We start from the raw sequence: 20,543 nt of genomic DNA, 5'->3' as shown, positions 1-20,543 counted from the left end.
TAACCGAGCGTTACAGCACAAAAACTTCTGAGTTCACCAAAATTCTATATACTCTATTATCTCATGTTAGATGTATTAATTTATCACATCAAATGACTTCAAACCAAAATATTTTGAGGGGTCTTACATAGTAATGCGATTTACAAGTTTGCAGTCCATAAATCAAGTTGATCCAATGTAGATAGCCACCTGTATTCAATGCAATCATCCACCTATATCCAATTCAGTTAGCCACCTGTAAGCATGTTACGCAAAGAAACGAATAAGTAATAATACAGATATTACATATAATTAAAGTTACACCACCCACATCGCCTACATAACTGTTTAAAGATGTTATCTGTTACCCAACGTCACTATTAACATAAGCACGTGTCGTTTTTTACTCAAATTGGAAGGGGAGGTCGGGGGACTTTAATTGCACTTTCATAAAGACCGGTTTCGAGTTATCTATCTATGTATTACTACAATGCATCCACAACAACCAATAAAGCGTATTGAAAAACTTAAGTAATTAGAAATGTGTTATCACACAAAGTGTAGTCAACATGTCATCATGTGTGACCAACACTAGCCCTATGTGCCTTCGTATTGTCATGGCTCCCGTTCAAAACGGTGATCGTAATCTTTGTTGTTCACCGTCGACGGTACTGAGTGAATCAAAAGAGCTGTATTAATTTTATGAGTTGTAGGAAATGAAACTATTTTTCCGGATTTAAATCACGTATATTTGGTTTTTCAAACAAACCGACGTTTCGGGCCCTTTACAGGTCCCAATGGTCACGGTTGACTGAGGTGGTACAGTCTTCAACCAGTTATGTCTAATATTAATGCAAACCACCCTATTTTTTCACTATAGTTACAATAGTTATTAATCAAATACCTTATTTTTAATTTTACTAAGAAAACATTCCAATTTACGCTACATTAAGTTTTACAAATTATTTAATGAATGAATTTTTATTAAGTTCAATTTATTATTAATTAATAATAGAAATTAGAATAAACTAAAACATATTAATTAGTACTGCAGTCTTATGTCTCTTTGGGATTTTTCATCAGAGGAAATACTGGATCCCAAACTGGTGGTACGGAGAAACCGTCTTCCCTGTTGAAATTAGGATGTTTTTTAATTTCAATGGCCACTCGCAGCATCCTGGGCAGACGCAAATTTGCCTGTCTGTCGGTTTTCTACTTCGGCGAGTGTGTTCGTGAGCCCATTTTACCGTACAGCGGGATATCTTCCTTGCTTGGTCGATATTCCCTTCAGCGTACTAAGCGCTTTTCGTCATTTTTTATTACGCGCACCCAGCAATGGAATTCCCTGCCACTGTTTCCGACCACTTACTACTTGACTATATTTAAGGTGCGACGGAATCTTCTGGGCGAACTCGTTCCATCGTATATATACACTATCTTTGTATTTTGTATATTTTTATGCATCCAAAAGCAACAATTATGACGCACTTTCATATATTTAACATATACACACTCATTGTACCACGCTTACTCTTCACATTCTTGATAAACACTGCTCTTTATTTTATCTACTGTACTCTTTGAATATCTTTCTTAAATTTTATTCTTTTCTTGGTCCCAAATAAACAGTTTTATTCTACTTGTACAGAGTTATTTTTAGCATACTCGTAAGCCATTTGTTGTTAAAAATACGATTGATGCTTGCCCGACGTGACGGCACCGCTGGTAACACAGGTTAACACAGAACAATAAATACAATAGAACTGGTTAATTAGCGTCTGACACGTGGCAACTATAGGTCTCGAAAGACCTATCTGAGCTCAGTCCACCATTTTAGCTTTGTATGGTATGGTTGTGTTATTCTTTCGTGCAAATTCTCTAAAATCCTAGAAAAATGCCTTATTGTGCTGTTTTTGAGTGCAAAAATAATAGCCGTACCAAAAATATTACCCGTAGTGGTATTTCATATCATCGGAAAGTCTAATTTTAATAAATTTTCAATTCTCTGCTCCTCGACATAATGTTTTTGTTACAAGAAACGAAAGTAAAGCTCACGCCCCTGTAACGTGGTCGCTTCTTTTTTGGAAAACTAAATTAATAACTCCGATTCGCCGTCGTATAACAATTAACCGTTAGATGGCAGCACATTGATTGAAATTTCAATATAATATCAAAACATCGTAACTTGTAATAATAGGTATTGATGGTATTGAACTTTCAACGATATGTCAACAGGGTAAAGTTTAAATTACATTAACAATCCAGAATTTGTTATTTCTTTGTAATTTTGAAACTACGACCAATAAATATCAAGATTTTGAAGTGTTTCAAATTAAGAATGTGTGAGTTTTGGCGAATTCGGTTCTGATAGTAATCGAGGCTTGAGGCACTTCCATTGCTTTTTTCTTCCGTGGGTTAAATCCTATTGCGGGGTCTGGAAAATGTCTGACTGGCCAGCAATCAATCAATAACTGATTAATGTAATTATTTCTATAGTATTTGTAATAGCATCAATCAAGTTATTACCTTGACTAGAGCAACTGCATTTATTTTAAAAAAACAAAATTGAAAAAATAAAAATGTTTCGATCTTCGTTGCTGATGCTACAATTACCCCTTAATGTGCCTTCGTGTTGACTAACTAAATATAGGTTTTACCGCAACAAACAAATGACAAGCGCGTACAACAGTCAGTGCGGGAAACATTACTGAACATAACACACCCCAGCACTTTTATAAAAATCGTTATAATATCATTAGTAACTTGTAATAAAATTTGAGCACGCAAAGTTGCGTCAAAATGGCCAAAGTGAAATTTGAGAAGGATCGAAGGCGAAAATCCAGCGTGAATTTCATCAATTTTCAACGATTCCACTTTTTAGACAGGTAAAAAACGCGCGCTTGGTGAAGCTGTGTCTAAAATATAGATAGCCCTAATGATAGCCAACCTCCGCTAGGAGATGGCACTTTAAGAGGAAGAAACACCTCTAAATCGGAAGTGTAGAGACGCGATAAAAGTCGCCAAGTCTAACTACTCTAAGATTTTACACATGAAATTAGTCGATAACTTTTTTATGCTTTCTTTAAGAGTTATAAAGTTTCACATAATACATAATTTTTAAAATGTAGTTCGTATTATTTTTATGTCTTTCATGTTATAAAAGCACATTTGACGATCACATGTGGTTTTATTATACCAAAGGTACGAATAGATATAGTTTTAATTTTTTTTCTTCAACGAAAACAAGACGTCAAAGCTTTTTTTTAATAAAAATGTATGTGCGCATTTGACCACCATCTCACCTGATGGAAAGTGACGATATTGTCTATAATGGAACACAATAATAGCCAAATAATGTCTATCCACTCTGACCTTGAATAGGGCCAAGTTAAACCTTCAGGGAAGAAGTCTGCAGGCATTCCACTCCATAACCGTTCGTCATATAAATGTGTGAATCTACTTACTACAAGTTCTGCACTACTTACGCATTACTTACTAAACCTTACGTCCCAGCTTATACATGAGATAAAATTCAGATTTCTTAATTGCTACAGGAGCCGCGAGTCCCGAAGTCGCATCAATCGCCCGCCCTCAGCTCAGTACAGCGCGCTGGGCGAGCGAGTGCGCACAGCGGCGCCCAGTGCTCTACAGTGTGCTCTGTTCTGCGGCGGCGCACGGTGCCCGTACGAGCGCCCGCACCGTCCAGACAACGCCATTCAGGGGCTCTACTCCGATTGGTCAGTTCAAAACGATTTTTATGTATAAAGCTCACAAGCACGTAGTCGTAACAAGTGTGCCATCTCAGAAAAAAAATCTATGTTTAAACATAGAACTAAAAAGGTTGTATGATTTGAAACAACAGTAAATTTAAAAAAAATGGAAAGTAAAAAGCACTAGTGCGAAAAAACCAATTTTCGGCACGATTTGTAGTACGAAAAATACCACTTTTTGAGCAACTGTATTAAAAAAAATATTTTTTATTATTTATTTATTTGAACTTCGTTGCCATTCAAAAATTTTCTGTTTATTGTTATAAAGATAATATCTCTAACAATGCCGTGCTGTTCTATTCGGTGGTGTAGGAAAAACAGCAACACATCTAATTACAAAACAAACGCAATCACATTTCATCGGTAATTAAATATTCAATATGTAATTTTCGAATTGTCGTCCTTTATAGGAAAGCTCAAGTTAACTGGTCGTTTTGAAGTGAAACAGTTGACAACACCCATTGACGACACGCGTCAATTGTTTCGAACTCGAGCTAGCCAATCGGAGCGCAGTTGTCACAGTAATGATATGGCAGAATAGTTTTCAAACAAATTAAATGACATTTCGTCTCTATTTCTGGTTATATACTCAATGTTCGTTACACACAAAATAGTACAAGTGGAGGACTTAATGCCATTAGGCATCTCTACACGTCAAAATTAAATAGTAAATTCATCCTAAATAATATAGAAAAAAGAATTGTTCCACGACTATTCTATTAGTATTATTTTTATATAAATTTTGATGTTTATTATCTATATTTCGACTGAAAAACTTGATTCTAAAGTCAATAATTTTTTTTATAGTACCACGTAACGGGACCGCGGAAGTAATTGGTCTGTGGATGTGACGAACAAGTTGTGCCTAGTGGTAATGCTACGGCCAAACTAAAGTTTAATGGCATTAATTATCGCATTAATCGACTACTAACTCTATATAGCCTCGATTAATACAATAATCTATTCCATCCATATCTTAGGTATTATATTATAAAATATGTATTTATCTAAGTATTTATATAATTTGTAACAATTAAATATTTGTATATTATTTTTATATTTTTTTTTCCTTGTTTTGTTGTGCACATATACCCGTTCTTTTAGTTATAGTGTCCTGAATTTAGGTCTGCAGGAAGAAATTTCTATTAGAAATAAGCAGAACCTTTTGTTTTTAATTTCGCTTGTATTCTTTGTGACTTGTATTTTTCCTGTACAATAAACTATTAAATAAAAATAAACAAAATAAATAAATAATCAACGATAATAAACTTCGCGTGGCTAAGATAAGCGCCACACACTCAGAGCTTTAAGTCGCAAAGATCTGAGGAACACTGCTACTGCGCCTGTTACACTGAGACATAAGTTGACAAGTCCCATGTGCCTGTAATTACACCAGAACTCAAGCGGGGCGCAGTAATAATCTCTTTACAGCTTGACGGCAGAAATAGGTATGGTAATTAAAATATATAATGCGATCCCAATAAATATAAAAACACAAGATACACATACTCGTAAGCCCTTTGTAACCCATCTTAAGAGCTATATACAAAGTAAAGCTTTTTATTCTCTAAAATAATTCTTTTTAGAAAATAATACTTAAAAGCTATAAGAATTACTAAATATATAATTTGTAAATACACACATCAAAAGTGTCTAGGGATCAAGTACGTTTAAGAGTATTGCTGCAATTAGGGTTTATATATTAACTTTTTTGTATCGCTATTGATACTTTTTAGTGAGTTTTAACATTTAAATAAGGAATATTGTTTAAAATTCGATAATAAGAAGAAAATCGATTGTCAATGTGGTTTTGTATAAAAATGAGTTATAGCGTTTTGACAAAATCATTACAATATCTGCATCGGAACTGAAACAATTTACATTATTATGGAGAGACGACATCATTTAACCCGAGAAGTGATGATGCGAGCCGTCGGAATGTTGGAAGCTGGTTCCAGGCAACGTGCTGTAGCTTTCACTATTAACACTACACAGAGCGTCATAAGTCGCCTCTGGACGCGCTATCGCATGACGGGCAGCGTGGCCGAGCGACATGGAGAACGATCTCGCATCACGACTCGCAGACAGGACCGGTATATCCAAAATACTGCTCGACGGAATCGTACCATGACCGCCATGATGTTGGTTACGAGGCTCCACAGCTCCTCAGGCTTGCTAATAAGCGATCAAACAATCCGAAATCGTTTACGTGAAGTGGGTCTGCGATCTCGAAGGCCGCTCAGAGTTCCACCTATTGCACCCTGCAATCGCAGGACCCGTTTACGATGGGCTCGCGAACACAGAAACTGGGAGGAAGAAGACTGGCGCTATGTGTACTTTTCGGATGAATCCCGCTTCGGTATGAGACCGGATACAAGACGTACTCGAGTTTGGAGAACATCTGGACGTCATGAACGTTTGAGATATTGTCAGGAAGTTCATCCATATGGTGGGGGAACAATAATGATATGGGCCGGTATTTGGATCGGCGGAAGAACCGATCTCATTTGGATCAGGGGTAACCTCAATGCTCAAGTTTACGCAGAGAGGATTGTTTCAGATGTTATCATCCCTTTGCGAGGCCAGTTGGGTGATTCATTTCAACTAATGCATGACAACGCACGTCCACACACGGCTAGAGTCGTAACACGCATTCTTGCCGAAGCTCGTATCAACGCTCTGCCGTGGCCTGCTCAATCGCCAGACCTCAATCCAATTGAGCACGCATGGGATATGCTTCAAAGAAGAGCTGTGCCGAGTATGCATACCGTACATACTCTACAACAATATTTTGACTTGTTACAAAACACATGGGCGGCCATTCCTCAAAGTGATTTTGATGAACTCATCTTAAGCATGCCAAATCGCTGTAATTGTGTGATTCGTGTTAATGGTGGAAATACAGATTATTAATTTTCTTATCTTTACAATAAAAATGAGCAAAATCATCATTTTCGCCATTTTTTTATCATTTAATTGACGCCGTTAATTTGAGTTTTTTTCCACAATTTGCAAAAACATCAATTTTAGTTTATTTTTATTCAATATAGGGGTAAGCGGTTAAATAAAACATAAGCATTAAAGTAAGAAGTCGTCCTGGAAGACTGGATTTGGTAAATATTGCTTAAATAATTTTTATTTCAAAAATATTCACTTGATCCCTAGACACTTTTGATGTGTGTATTATATCAAATAGCCAGACATCAGTAATTTTCAGGTAAGTTTTTGTACTCAATTTTAATGACAATTTTTATTATTTAATTGCTCGAATATATCATCGTCAAATATTAAAGAATATTTCAGGTTACCCCACTCGAATATTAAATAATACTTCATTTTTTTTTATTTATTGTATTTATTACATTTAAAAGTATTAAAAAAACAAAACATTCCAGTATAACATAAACTTAACTAAGTTTTTCTGTATACCGCTCATTCGTCGTACAAAAATATTTCTATGTGTAGTGTGCGCGTTCGTACTCCTTCGTGTTGACATTAAATCATAAATATTCTATAAATATTGAAATAAAAAGAAATTGTCACCAAAATTGAGTACAAAAAAACTTACCTGAAAATTACCCACATACGCGTAGAATGTAAAAGGAATTACTAATATTTATTGTTGATATTGCCCAAAATTTCTGTTTATTTTTTATTATTAATTGTTCCTAATTTTATTTTAATAATGTAGAGTTTTATTATTAATTATTCCTAAATTATATTTTAATAGTGTAGTTAGTAAAGTGAGAACATAATGCCCTTAGAATGTAGCAGTGCCCCCACGGGGTGTTACATGTCAAGTATCATTAACATATGAACACGTGTTATATAACCATATAACTTGCAAATAAATAATATGAGCATGAGTAGGTAAGATGGCAGTACTTCTTTGGACGAATTCTTTCACAAGGAATTCTACTGCTAATAAAATAAATAAAAATAAAAATGGCCGTCATGACCCCAAACTTCACGTGACAAAATCCTTGTTCTACAGTTATTTTAATGAAATGGAAATAAACTAAATTTCACGCACAAATAAAAAATAATAATGTAATCGGCCTATCACGCACTACTACGAGCTCCAATGACCCACTTTTTTAGTAAACATGTAATTACGTAAGCAACATAAAAACATTATTTATGCTTATGTGGCTTCATTAATAACTCTTATGCGTCTCTACGTTTTATATATCTAGTAGCAGTACAGCTCCTTGTGAAAGAGTTTGTCCAGGGAAGTATAGTCAACTTATCTATTTCTGCCGCCAAGCAGTAATGTGATCATTACTGTGTTCTCGTTTTAAAGGTGGTGAAATTAAAGGCACATGGAACTTGTCAACTTATGTCTCAGGGTGATGAGAGCAGTGACAGTGTCACACAGATCTTTGCAATTTAAAGCTCTGAATGGCACTGCAATTGCTATGGTCAAGTGTGTCGTTTGCCACCAGGCGCACGACGTGTTCGTCGTCCTGGGTCTCAGGTTTATAATACGAACTTAGAATTCGACTAACCAAAGTTGGCGAGTTAAGCAAGTTTTTCTCATATTTACAAAACGAGCAGTTTTCTATATCTTTCTTTGTCACGAGCTAGCCTGAACAGTTGTTCCACAGTCGGTCCATTGCCTGATGTTATGAAGTTATGACATTTTCCTTCTTCCAATCTTCCGCTTCCAGCCACTTTGCCCATCATTATTGTGTGTAATAGATGATATATGTCATGTCGCAGTACATGACCCAAATAGGCAACTTTCCGCTTTGAGTAAGTTTAATCATGAAATTAAATTAAACTTTGAATTTACTTCGTAATTTCTTGCTTAAACTTAGGCAAAGTTCGTTTTATAAATACGAAAAACTTGCTTAGCTCGCCATCTTTGCTTAGTCGAAATCTAAGTTCGTTTTATAAATCTCACTCTTGGTATCAAAAAAATATATACTCACTGGACTTATGTGTGGAGTACTTCATGTTTGACACTTCTGACTTTGGATCGTTCTTATTGAAAACGATATAGAGTTCAATTTAAATCTTAAGCTAAATATTAAACTAGAGTTTGATGTGCTCTTAACCTTATAAGCATTGCCACATTTACGTAATTTCTTTTAGAGAACTTGTTAAAAATGTTATTTGATAATTATCGGGTATTGCGTAATGTCGCCTTCCTATTAAAACCTACGTTCACTTTTTAAAACAAGGGCAACAACCTTCCAAAAAATTCAATTTTGAATAGAGTAACCTTTATTGCACACAAAACAAAAACAGTGACAATATAAGACATAGTCAAGTCAAGGTATAATCGGCGGCCTTATCGCTAGACAGCGATCTCTTCCAGGCAACCATACAATTATTACGGAGAGATTATATCAAAACGAAGTTTTTTAATACATTTGCGAAAAAACTACATTGAAAGTAAAATAAAACAGTATATTTTAGTGGCGCGACGCGCAGCGGTCTCGCGTAATACTCACCTCCGGTCATTGTTAACACTCAATCAGCCATCTTTATGGAAAATACTTTGGTATTTTTAAATGTAACCCTTTGTTTTATAAAACACCTATGCAATTTAAACAAATAAGATGTTTGTAAGTAAATATAAGTTTTAATGATGAATGACTTACGGCACAAAGCACATAAATATTAAATAAATATACAACCTCTTTAGTTTGTATGTTTAAACATAGAACTAAAGAGGTTGTATGACTTGAAACAACAGTAAATGAAAAAAAAAATGGAAAAGTAAAAAGCACTAGTGCGAAAAATCGCGCGAATTTTTGTCATCCGAGTACGCAGAGGTAATAAATAATCTTTATATAAAGTGTTTGTTTCACAATATTTTTAAATCATAAATGGCAAATTTTGAATGTCAATCGGAATCTTAAATATAAATTAATTTGACACTTTAAGAAGACGACTGTCATGCACAGCTTTTTTTTTCATGAACAATTTTTATTCCTCGTATTAATAATATGTCTGTCACTACTTTCATAAAAAAAAATTTTTTCTTAACATAAATAACATTTTTATAAATGTACTGTGACGTTAGTATAAGAATGTTAATAATCTCTTTAAATTTATTTCTCATAGACACTCTGTAGCCGAGATTGATATCAGAGATACGCAAAACCTTTATTCATTCAAGTTATCAAAAAGTATGTGGAATATGTAAGTTCAGCCGACGATAATTTATTTACTTAGAGCTATTTGTGGCTTCATATTAATAATTTAAATCGGTTTCTACCGCATAGCTGAAATTCTGCTGTAATTACCTCGTGTAAACAGCCCATACAGTGGCGTGTAGTACGTGTCAACTTAGCAGGAATAAATTTAATCGGACAGGTTGACCTTACACTCCGCGGTCGCTGGCAACGGCAATATGACGATGCGGCAGTGACGTAGGCATAGTAATAAAAGCAAAGGATTTTAAGTTGCACGTACATACATTGACATTCGATGCATTATTCCAAGCTGTAGATAGATAGATATATTGTAGCAGTAGAGCGCCTTGTGAAAGAATACGTCCGGAGAAGTACTACCACAAAATGGGCGGGAATTTTTTTTTCATTAATTTATTTATGACAAAATGCAAAGTGTTATTGCTTCTTTGAAATCTATAAATTAATGATACGATGAATGTTTTTAGAAATTTACTAAAACATCAATTGAAATTGCATTAGAATTATAGTTGTGTGTGAATGCCGCGGTACCACACGACACTAGTATTCTGCCAGGACTCTGTAAAGAGAGACATCATCTGAAACAGTCCTCTGGCGTCATCATTATATTTCCAAATAACACACAAATGACCTGGTCTCAAAATAGGAAGTTCCCTACAATATGAATTCCAGAACAACGTAATTGACTCTCCTGACCTACCTGGACCACACAGATGTGGACCAATTTTAAAAAGTATCACGAATTGGACTCACTAGGAATTGAATTTATTTATTTCTTTATTTAAACTTTATTGCACACAAAATAGTACAAATGACTAAAGAGTCTATATACATATTACCTCAAATGGCTTTGGTTGATTCCGCATAAGTGACTGAAGCGTTGAATGAATCACATTGGAAAAACTATATATATTAAAATTGAGAATAGAGCGAGAACTATATGGCGTGAAAACACGATATCTAAAAATTTTCATGATAGAAAAAAACACGAACATACCTCGATAATTTCCAGAAAACAGCTGTATACAATAAGTACTTTACATATACCAATTTTCTTTTTATATGTAATCCTGCACTAATGGAATGCAGATTGAGACTCCAACATAAAATTGCGAACTAATTGCTTGAAAGCTATTGTGCGCTTTCTGAATATGGCGTGGCAGAGCGTTCCAAAGTATAAATAAATAAAGTAAGTATTGTTAAGCCTGAACAATAAATAAGTTAGAAACAAAACCCGTACGGTGAGAAGGTCCGAATTCCTCCAAATGTAGCGTCTAACGTTCTAACCGCTGAGCCACTGAGGTCATGGTTAATACAACGCTTCGGTGAATTTGATTATGTAGTTCATGAATATCAGGCTTTAAGGCCTATAATAAAAGCTTTTTGAATCGTTAAAAATACCCTACCGACCTATATAAAAGAAACCATTTCCGGTTCGAATTTCAACAAAGAATTTCGAATATAAATTTTTCGCATTCGAAATCTTTTTCATAAACTCACAATAAACTCATACAGTGATGTTTATACAGTATAAGCTTCTATAATAACCTAAAATATAAAAACTGAGTTTTACAAGAGATTTCGTCAAATATTCCTAACCAATAATAACACACACACACAGCCCCGAACTAGGGAAGCCCTAATATAGCGGATGCCATGGACACACACATATACAACCACAAATTATACCCAAACTCACGACGTAAATAAATGTAGGCCATACAAATATTTCTCTTGGCCCAGGCAATCGAACCGGGGACCTCTGCGTGGCAGATCATCGTGGTAACCTTAAGGTAAGGTTCGGCCACGGAGACAGTTATACGTTAATTTTCGTGTTCGCAGACCCTCCATAACCTACACAGAAGATTGTCATAGAGATAATCATAAAATAATTAACTCTAGAAGAAAGGTAAATCTATGATATGAGGATGTATATTTCTTACGACAATATCCGGGTATGAGTGGAATACCCCGAGTTAGTGACTGGAATTACTTATCGTACTCCGCGCGGACAACGTACACGTCACAAATCACTGTTGCATGTCCCACAACATTCAACCAGTTATGCCGCAAAGGCGGGGCTCACTCGGTTACCGCGACCAACTGTACAATAACTTTTTTTTTATAACACCAAGTGACGGGACGAACAAGTCGTGCGCCTGGTGGGAAGCGACACGCCTGTCCAATAACAGTTGCAATATCACTCAGAGCTTTAAATCGCAAAGATCTGAGGGCCACTGCCACTGCGCCCTTCACCCTGAAACATAAATTGACAAGTCCCATGTGCCTGTAATTTTACCAGCACCCTTATCCTTTCAAACCGAAACGCAGTAATGTTCACATTACTGCTTGGCGCCTGAAATAGGTTAGCCCATTGTAAAGAACTGACCACTTTGGATTCAATTGACAAGCGTGTCAAGAGGCTTATAGGTGACTCCGAATTAGTAGAGGCGAAACTGCAGAGCTTTGAACACCGCCGTAAAGTTACCTGTTTATCGGTATTTTACAGGATATATCACGGAGGGTGTGCGATGGAATTACACGATTTAATTCCGCCTTCCCCTTTCCATCATCGGGGGATTAGACGTAAGCTTGGATTCCACCCCTATGTTGTGGGTATTTCAAAGATTCGCACGAAGCGTTACGGTTCCACATTTCTATATGGAGTAGAATTCCCTGCCTGCAGACTTGTTCCCTGAACGTTAAAGCTTCGACCTTTTTAAGGCATTATTTAAATGTACATACTCCTTCATCGACCTCATTGTCACTTTCCACCGGGTGAGATAGAGATCAAATGCGCATTTACATTTGAATAATAAAAAAAGTCCTACTGCTGGACGCAGGCCTCCTCTCGCAATGTGAGAACTTGGGTTGTAGTTCCCACGCGAGCCCAATGCAGCCTTGCGGTCGAGAATATCACACACATCATTAAATTGCTTTGCAAATGTATGCACTGCCGCCGTTAGTTGAAATGGCGCATGTGACATTTAAAAAAAAATTGTCAGGTTCTGGGATAATTAACAGCACCGATCTTATAGTAATTTCTATATTCACTAAAATGTCTCAAGTTTTGTTCACAAGTTTTGAGTACCAAGTTTTTACAAACCAAGCCGCCATGCCATTTACCTTATTTTCGCCTCTGGTCTCTTATTGGTCAGCGGCACTCGCAGGCGGCGTCTCACGGAATGGACTTGCGGGCGCGCGAATTTAATTGTGGTTCGCCACAAATTGTTATAAACTGCCGTGATCAACAAAAAAAAGGCCGATCTGTCCCTATTTTTTCCTAGGTGGATAAAGTATGAAGTTACCGCAAGCGAAAAGTAAATATTTTTTAAATTTCATTCATTTGAACATTATTTTCTCGGTTTTGAGTTTTGTCAGAAACGCCCTTTTAACTAACGGCAGTAGTCAATACCACGATGTTTTCTTTTACCGAAAAGCTCATGTAAAACTCAAATTAAATATCCGATCAACCCGAACCCACGACACTCTGATGTAGCGATGGTAGGTGAAACCATAAGGCTACCACAACTTATTAAGTAATACCCTGTAATTTCTTCTGATCGTATCTATGGCATGCACTCTAATGCTTACCATCGTGGTGAAAGGAATTGACAACCTTGTAATTGTAAGGGCGCGATACTATTATGTCGTAACGTTTTATTTATCGTTGGACGACTGTCGCGCCTGTTCCCATATCATGACTATCTGTCATGTCGTGGACGATTATTTTATCATTGAACGACTATCGTATCTAGCTGTTCTCACTAGATCATGACGACAATTTATCGGTTCACGGCAGCCGCCTTGTCGTTTGCACGACAGAATCGTTTGAAGCTGCGATTATAGTAAGTTAGATATTGGGGTCTCTGTATACAGAGAGTTATCCAGATACCCCAATATCATAAATTCGAGTGATCCCCAATTTTTCAAGCCACCATTTTTTCAAGACGTACTTGAATAAATGAAATGAGTTGATGAGTAGATAAATGATCGCTTTGAATAAAAATAGAACCACTATCTGAATAGATAATTGTAATTGTTTCTTGAAAAATGGTTTTGGGGTGTCTGGATCACTCGAATAGGTGATATTGGGGTATCTAACTACTGATTAGGTATCACATTTTTATCGTAATGTTTTATTTATCGTCGGACGAGTGTCGATCTAGCTCTTCCCATTGGCACGACAGTCTGTCGTCGTAACGTCAAAAAGTCGTGAACGATAGTAAATCATGTTGTTCTTTGTGAGAATAACTTCATTTAAATATACAAGCAACGACATTTTTGAAGTGCACGACTATCTGTCGTCACGACATAATAGGAACGCGCCCTTACACAACAAAGAAATAGCCATGAGTTATTTTCGCAACCTGCAACAATTAATGAATAATAATATGTTCAAAACACGCCTAAATAAATGTACGAGTAACGTGTCAAATGGCGGGCGCTTATTATGTTAATCATGTCCCATCTACATAAAATTTATTTCCTTTTAACGTCCGCTATTGAAATGACCTGCACTCTAATGCAATGCGGCGAAATACCTCCGGGCTTCACATTTTGTTGCGATGCATATATTTGTTTTATTTTCTGTATAAGGTCACTGAATAGATTGCGCGTTTATACCAATGATCAAAGGTATGTATGAGTAGTGTTGGATCATGGAAAAATTCATTCGTTTCGGCTGGATTAGAACCAGTGTTTTCAGCCATACCAGGCGAGATGCAAGAGCGTCGTCGCATCTACGTTACGAAACGAACCAGAAGACCCAACGAAATGCTTGTTGCATATCTATCTATCTATCTATGTTTTTTGTTTTTAACGCTTTTTTTTACCATAGCACCATTTGTGAGATCTTACCCAAATATGTTAACGTATTGCCTAATGGATGGTTTGGATGAAGGTTTTGTGTGTTTGTGACGTGTTATAATGAATACGTGCATTTAGTGAAATTTTGATATTACAATTTAGGTATTTATACGAATTTTATACGAAACTGAATGAGCCAAAAAAACAAAGACAATATATCGGTGTCATGTGCAGGATCACGGACGACATTCTGGCGATGGCACGGCCCAACACGGCGGGCATTGCCGCTAGAAATATCGTGCAGCAATTCCACAGGTATCTGCCGCTCGTTTTCGTTACCGTAACTTAGATTGCCATTCTCTTTATAGCTACAAATATCACCTTCACATTAAGTCTCAAGTTATATTGTGGCGGAACGAAATGGAAGCGAATTTTTGTGACGATATTGTACGTAGCATAAAGAACTTTTTGATGAATTGTGTAACGTACTAACTAGATACGAATGCTCGCGCATTCCGCGAAAGATTTTGGCTCGTATCTAGTTTATACGTTACACAATTGCCCTTAAAGTTCTTTATGCTATGTACAATATTGTTACAAAGACTCGCTTCTATTCCGTTCCGCCGCATTATAAACTGAGCCTTAAGCGCTTTGCCTAATCATTTACAGTGTAATAATTCACGCCGCCACTTTGGAGTTTTAAACAAATAAATGTTAGACAACATAACATACGTTGCTCCGATCTCAAAGTAAGTAACTTAGGCAATTGTGTTATGGAAATCGGAAACAACGACGGTTGGACAAACACGCAGACGCGATACAATATAAAAAAGGTTTTCTACATTGAACCGGCTGGAGATTGAACCCGGAACGTAAGAGATGGTTACACAATAAACAGTTTTTTTTATTTTATTTACATCTTTATTTCAGACAACGTGATCCATAAATTGGTTAGTTACAGTTTTCTTAGTGGCTATGTTAGTAAAAACGAAAAGAAAATTAATATTTAATGGCGCTTGTCAGCAAATTGATGAACACGTTTTGCTAACAAGCACCTGCAAAAAATGTCGCATCATGGGGGAATCATATCTCCCTGCTACGGTCATCAGGATGGGGTTTGTGCTGGCCCGCAATCTGCAGAGCAGCGAGGCCGTCTTTTTGCGCATGATGGCGTAATAGTCATCGACACGAGCCTGCGCAAACATTCCCGACGCGCTGCAGAAGCGAGGCAGCCCCATCAGCATCCTGAAGCCGTTATTGTACTGAACACGAAAGGCGCTAATGGCCTTTTGCGTAAAGTTGGACCATAGGTTGCACGTGTAGTGTACTTGGCAATAGGCCTTGAAAAGCGTGATTTTTGCCTGCTCACCACAGCGCGCAAACCGCCGGGCCAACATGTTACATCGGACCGCCAGCGCCCTCCGCTCCCTTTCTATGTCTGTTTGATCCTTAAGGTCGTCGGTTACAAAGTGGCCAAGATATTTAAATTGGGAAACTCTTTTAAGATCTACGCCATTTAATGTAATGGGTGGGACATAATCAGGACTTTTGCCACCGACGGCCTTAAACACCAAGTACTCGCTCTTTTTGACATTGTATGTCAAGCCATGAGTTAGAGCATACCTCTCACATATTACCAGCAGCTCTCTGAGTGCTCTGACTGTCGGACTCAACAACACCATATCATCAGCGTAGCTGATATTATTGATGGTAACATCATCTACGCGACACCCTATCCGCCTGCTGCTGAGCTCGACAATCAGGTCATTCACATACAGGTTGAACAGCTTAGGCGAGGTGATGCCCCCCTGCCTTACCCCGCACCTGTACGTATCCGACAATTTATCAGCCCATCTCACGCTATTCACTTGATTATAATACCAATACTGCAAGATGCGCAACAGCTCTGCCGGCACCTTTCTGCTCCTCAGCTTGTCCCACAGGACATCATACGAAACGAGGTCAAATGCTTTGGAAAGGTCCAGAAAGGCTGCATAAACAGGTGTCCGACGTTCCGCATAGTACTGTACCGTGTGCTTCAAGCTGAGGATGGCAGCCTCTGTGGATAATCCAGAACGGAACCCGAACTGTGCGTCATGAAGATGCAAAAAGTTTTTGAGGCATGAGTCCAATAGGCTGTCGAGCCCCTTTGCTAAAACAGTTGCCAGTAAGATGGGTCGGTAATTACATTTATCTGCTATATCGCCAGTCTTATCCTTAACAATTGGAACTACAATGGTCCGCATGAGATCACAGGGAAGGTGAGAATGCGCCATGCATAATGAGAAAAACGTTGCTAACACTCTAGGCAAGTGGACGCCGGCGTGCTGCAGGTGCTCGATGCTGAGGCCGTCATGCCCCGGTGACTTCCCTCTAGTCATCTTTCTGATAACATCATGGACTTGTTTAGCAGAAAAACGAACCAGGTCAGGGCAACTGCACGCCCCATCATCGACCCCCTGCTGCGCGGGCCCCAGCGGAGACTTTACCTTGAAGTGTTTAACGAACACGTTCGCAATAGCTTCGGGCTCGTTGGCGTCTCCGACACTCACAGGCAGTCCAGGCCTCCCACCCAGCGCCGCCGTCGCTTTCCAAAACCTCCCAAAGTTTTTTGTTGCGTGATGTGATGTAATAATATCTAGTTTGATCTGTTCTTGGTGATTTTGACACCACTTCAATTTAGTTTTGAATATTTTGCGACTTAAACACATATTTTCGTACGCGCTTCCCGAAGTAGGTTTGTTTAACGATAGCCACTGTTGAAAGTACAATCTAGCCCGCCTGTGAGCATCTCTTATTGTGTCGTTACGTCAGCAAATGCGTTAACGTAAATTGTTTCTAGCTGGGGTATCCGGACTGTGATGAACCTGCAGACACCGGGAGAGCACGCCAGCTGCGGACCCCCGCTTACCACCTCCGGTTTCACCTACGACCCCAACGTCTTTATGGCCAACGATAGTAAGTAAAAATTTAATAAGTATCATCACAGGTTTCATACCACGGTATGAGTTCTTTTTATATTCCCGATATTTCTGAACGGTTACATGCTACGTGCGTGTGAATGTGAGTGATACCTGACAATGGTAACGCCACAAGTAATCCAGAGGAAAGAAATCAAGGAAAGAACGTAGACAAATATTACGTCTGTTCTTAAAACTATTGTCTGCCGTTGACCAATCAACCCGTGACAATGGAGCGTGTAACAGTTCCGAAATGTCGGAAAAATATATAATAATATTATAAAAGAACTCCTACCGTGTGGTAAGAAACCTGTAATTAGTGATAATCATTTTGTGAATAATCACGAAAGTCTTTTAATCTGTAAAGTAAAAAATTGTCAGAAAATTACGTTAAATTAATAAACTTGGATTTCTTTTCTGAGTTATTCAGAATATGGTCTTATATCATTACAATCTTTTTAAGTCTTCTGTTCTGTTCTCACTTATGCAAACTTTAGATCAAGACTGCTCATCATAAAGGGCACGTGAAATGTGTTTCCCAGCATACGTCATACAATCAGAATCTAATCTAAAAAAATGTAAAATTCCTTATGAATAAAACACATAGAGAACTAAAACATCAGGGATTGCCATTCTTCATTCTGGAAAAACCGTCAGAAAATTGTAATAATGGGATCGGAACCTCATAGTATATATGACCACTTTTGGAGACCACACCCTGCTGTAGTTGCTATTTTCAATCATATCACAGACATAATTATATACGAAAGAGACTAGCGTAGCACGACAAAGCACTTACCGATAAAGCAGAATATATATGTAGATTATATGTAAACTGCCTCTGTGGTCGAACGGTTATCATGCCGGACTGCCACGCAGAGATCCCAGGTCCGATTCCGATTTGTATCTCGTGAGTTTGGGTGTAATTTGTGGTTGTCTATGTGTCCATGGCACCCGCCACACAGGGTTTCCCTAATGCGGGGCTATGTTGAATGTGTGCGTTATTATTATTATTATTAGATAGATACTGTATCCTTGTTCCCCAAAGAAACTTTTCTGTTTCTTTTCTGTTGTTGTTTGATATAACGTTAAAAGTAAACCGGCGACTGCAAAACCTATGCACACTTTTACAACTATACAAGATACTCACTTCGTAATTTTTATCGGCGGGTCATCATTGATAGCGAGTTGTAGAACTTATTTTGTTGGCAGTTTACTATTATAATTTCGCGTGGGCGGACTACGGTGAGGCGAGCCTCTCAGGACTACTGGACATGGCTAAGGTGCTATCGTTCGCGTTGAAAGAGGGCCGCGTCGCTATCCACTGCCATGCAGGTACACATTTTTAAATATTGTTATAAAAGTCTACTGTTGGGTAATTTTCTGAAATATTTCAAATAGTGGAAACTTTTCCGGAAAAAAATCCCAAAATTAAAAAAAAATTGGAAATATATAATTTCGAAACATTGACTTACAAATAAATGGACAACGGGTCTAATACAAAAACCACGAAAAAAATGTCCCAAGTCAACCTATTCGAAATTTAAATTGTAATGTCATCGCAGTATCGCGCTGTCAGTAGAACAAATGAAGACTAAAGCGGAGTTTGGCGCCCTGTATACGATTTTAGCGCCTTACAAGTGCGGACACTTTTTAGCGCGGACGTCCATATAATTGTAAGTCAATGTTTCGAAAGCTCATATTATGTTCTACGTTCAGGAATTATAAAATAAACTCGTATAGTTAAAAGCCACCTAAAGAAAAACGAGATTTAAAATGATTTCACAAAAGCGAAAAAAAAAACTTTTTAATGGCTCCATTGTTTTCGTTCAGTAACTTCAACTTTTGAAAATGTGGAAAATTGAACGAAATATATTGGAACAATATCCGGAAAAATATTTATTTTTCTGAAAAATGTAATTTTTTTTACCACTAGACGTCTATCTGTGCCCTCACAGCTCCAAAACGGATGGATTTATCTCAAAACCGTTTTTATTTCAAACCTAATTTAATCAGGATGGTTCTTAGCTTGTTGATTTTGATGTATATCTGCTCATCTGTTTAAAGATCATTAGATCTTTTCCCAGTTAGATCTCGACCACAAAATGTGTCGGAGAATTTTTAAGTAAAGTTTAGGGGAGCGTGGGGGAATGGGAACCTACTAAGGAAAATTGACAATAAACGTCATAGTTATGAACATACGCTTCACATATCTGGGTACTAGATAATACACAGAAAAAATATGAAACTAAAATAAAATATTTGGTTAAAAAAGAAAAAAACTAAAACATGTCATTCGCTCTCATTACCCCACAGTTCGGGAAATGGGAGCCGATAAGAATCCCGTATGTCAAATGGGAGCCACTATATATAATCAGCCTGAAAAAAAATTAAAGTAATAAAATATTAAAATTAAAAAGTAATGAAAATAAACAAGAAAGTGTTAAAGTAATATCCAGTGAATATTGCAATGGGATAAGGAGATCCTAATAGCTCTCATTACCCGCGTAACTTCGAATTGAAAAAGGAATAAAACAGTAAAAACATTTCTATTTTTATTGTGTGGTGTGATGGTGTGAAGCATTGACTGCTTTATAAACGAACGCTCTTTGACAAAATAGGCTTTGAGTGTGAGAGACTTGGAAAGAAAATAATGACGGTGGGTCTCTGTGAATTTGGCGCGTGATATTTAAAATCTGTTATAAACTAGTATAGAGTATTAATTACTGTGACAAGCGGATAAACAGAGACCATTAGAAATAATAACTTTAATAACGATTTAATCGAGTTTTGTATTTTTTTACCGTCTGTGATAAATAATAGGGGTTAAAGTATGAAATTGCCGATTTGTACTGAAAATC

At 37.2% G+C, this 20,543-nt stretch overlaps 1 protein-coding gene across 1 annotated transcript in view; it reads left to right on the top strand.

Annotated features, from left to right (window-relative positions):
- The window catches only part of LOC113230290 (protein tyrosine phosphatase domain-containing protein 1-like), a 41,700-nt gene that overhangs the window by 19,700 nt on the left and 1,457 nt on the right, over window positions 1–20,543 (top strand). Inside the window, exons 2-5 of the mRNA XM_026464160.1 lie at window positions 3,534–3,716; window positions 14,957–15,037; window positions 17,565–17,680; window positions 18,895–19,017. Of these exons, the coding sequence (XP_026319945.1) occupies window positions 3,534–3,716; window positions 14,957–15,037; window positions 17,565–17,680; window positions 18,895–19,017 (503 nt within the window). The remainder of the gene's footprint in view (window positions 1–3,533; window positions 3,717–14,956; window positions 15,038–17,564; window positions 17,681–18,894; window positions 19,018–20,543) is intronic.

Source organism: Hyposmocoma kahamanoa, unplaced genomic scaffold (genome assembly GCF_003589595.1).
Source record: "Hyposmocoma kahamanoa isolate Upper Pololo Valley unplaced genomic scaffold, ASM358959v1 101, whole genome shotgun sequence".
Lineage (NCBI taxonomy): Eukaryota > Metazoa > Arthropoda > Insecta > Lepidoptera > Cosmopterigidae > Hyposmocoma > Hyposmocoma kahamanoa.
The sequence above is the reverse complement of the archived record's forward strand: the minus strand, read 5'-3'. Positions and strand labels throughout refer to the sequence as shown.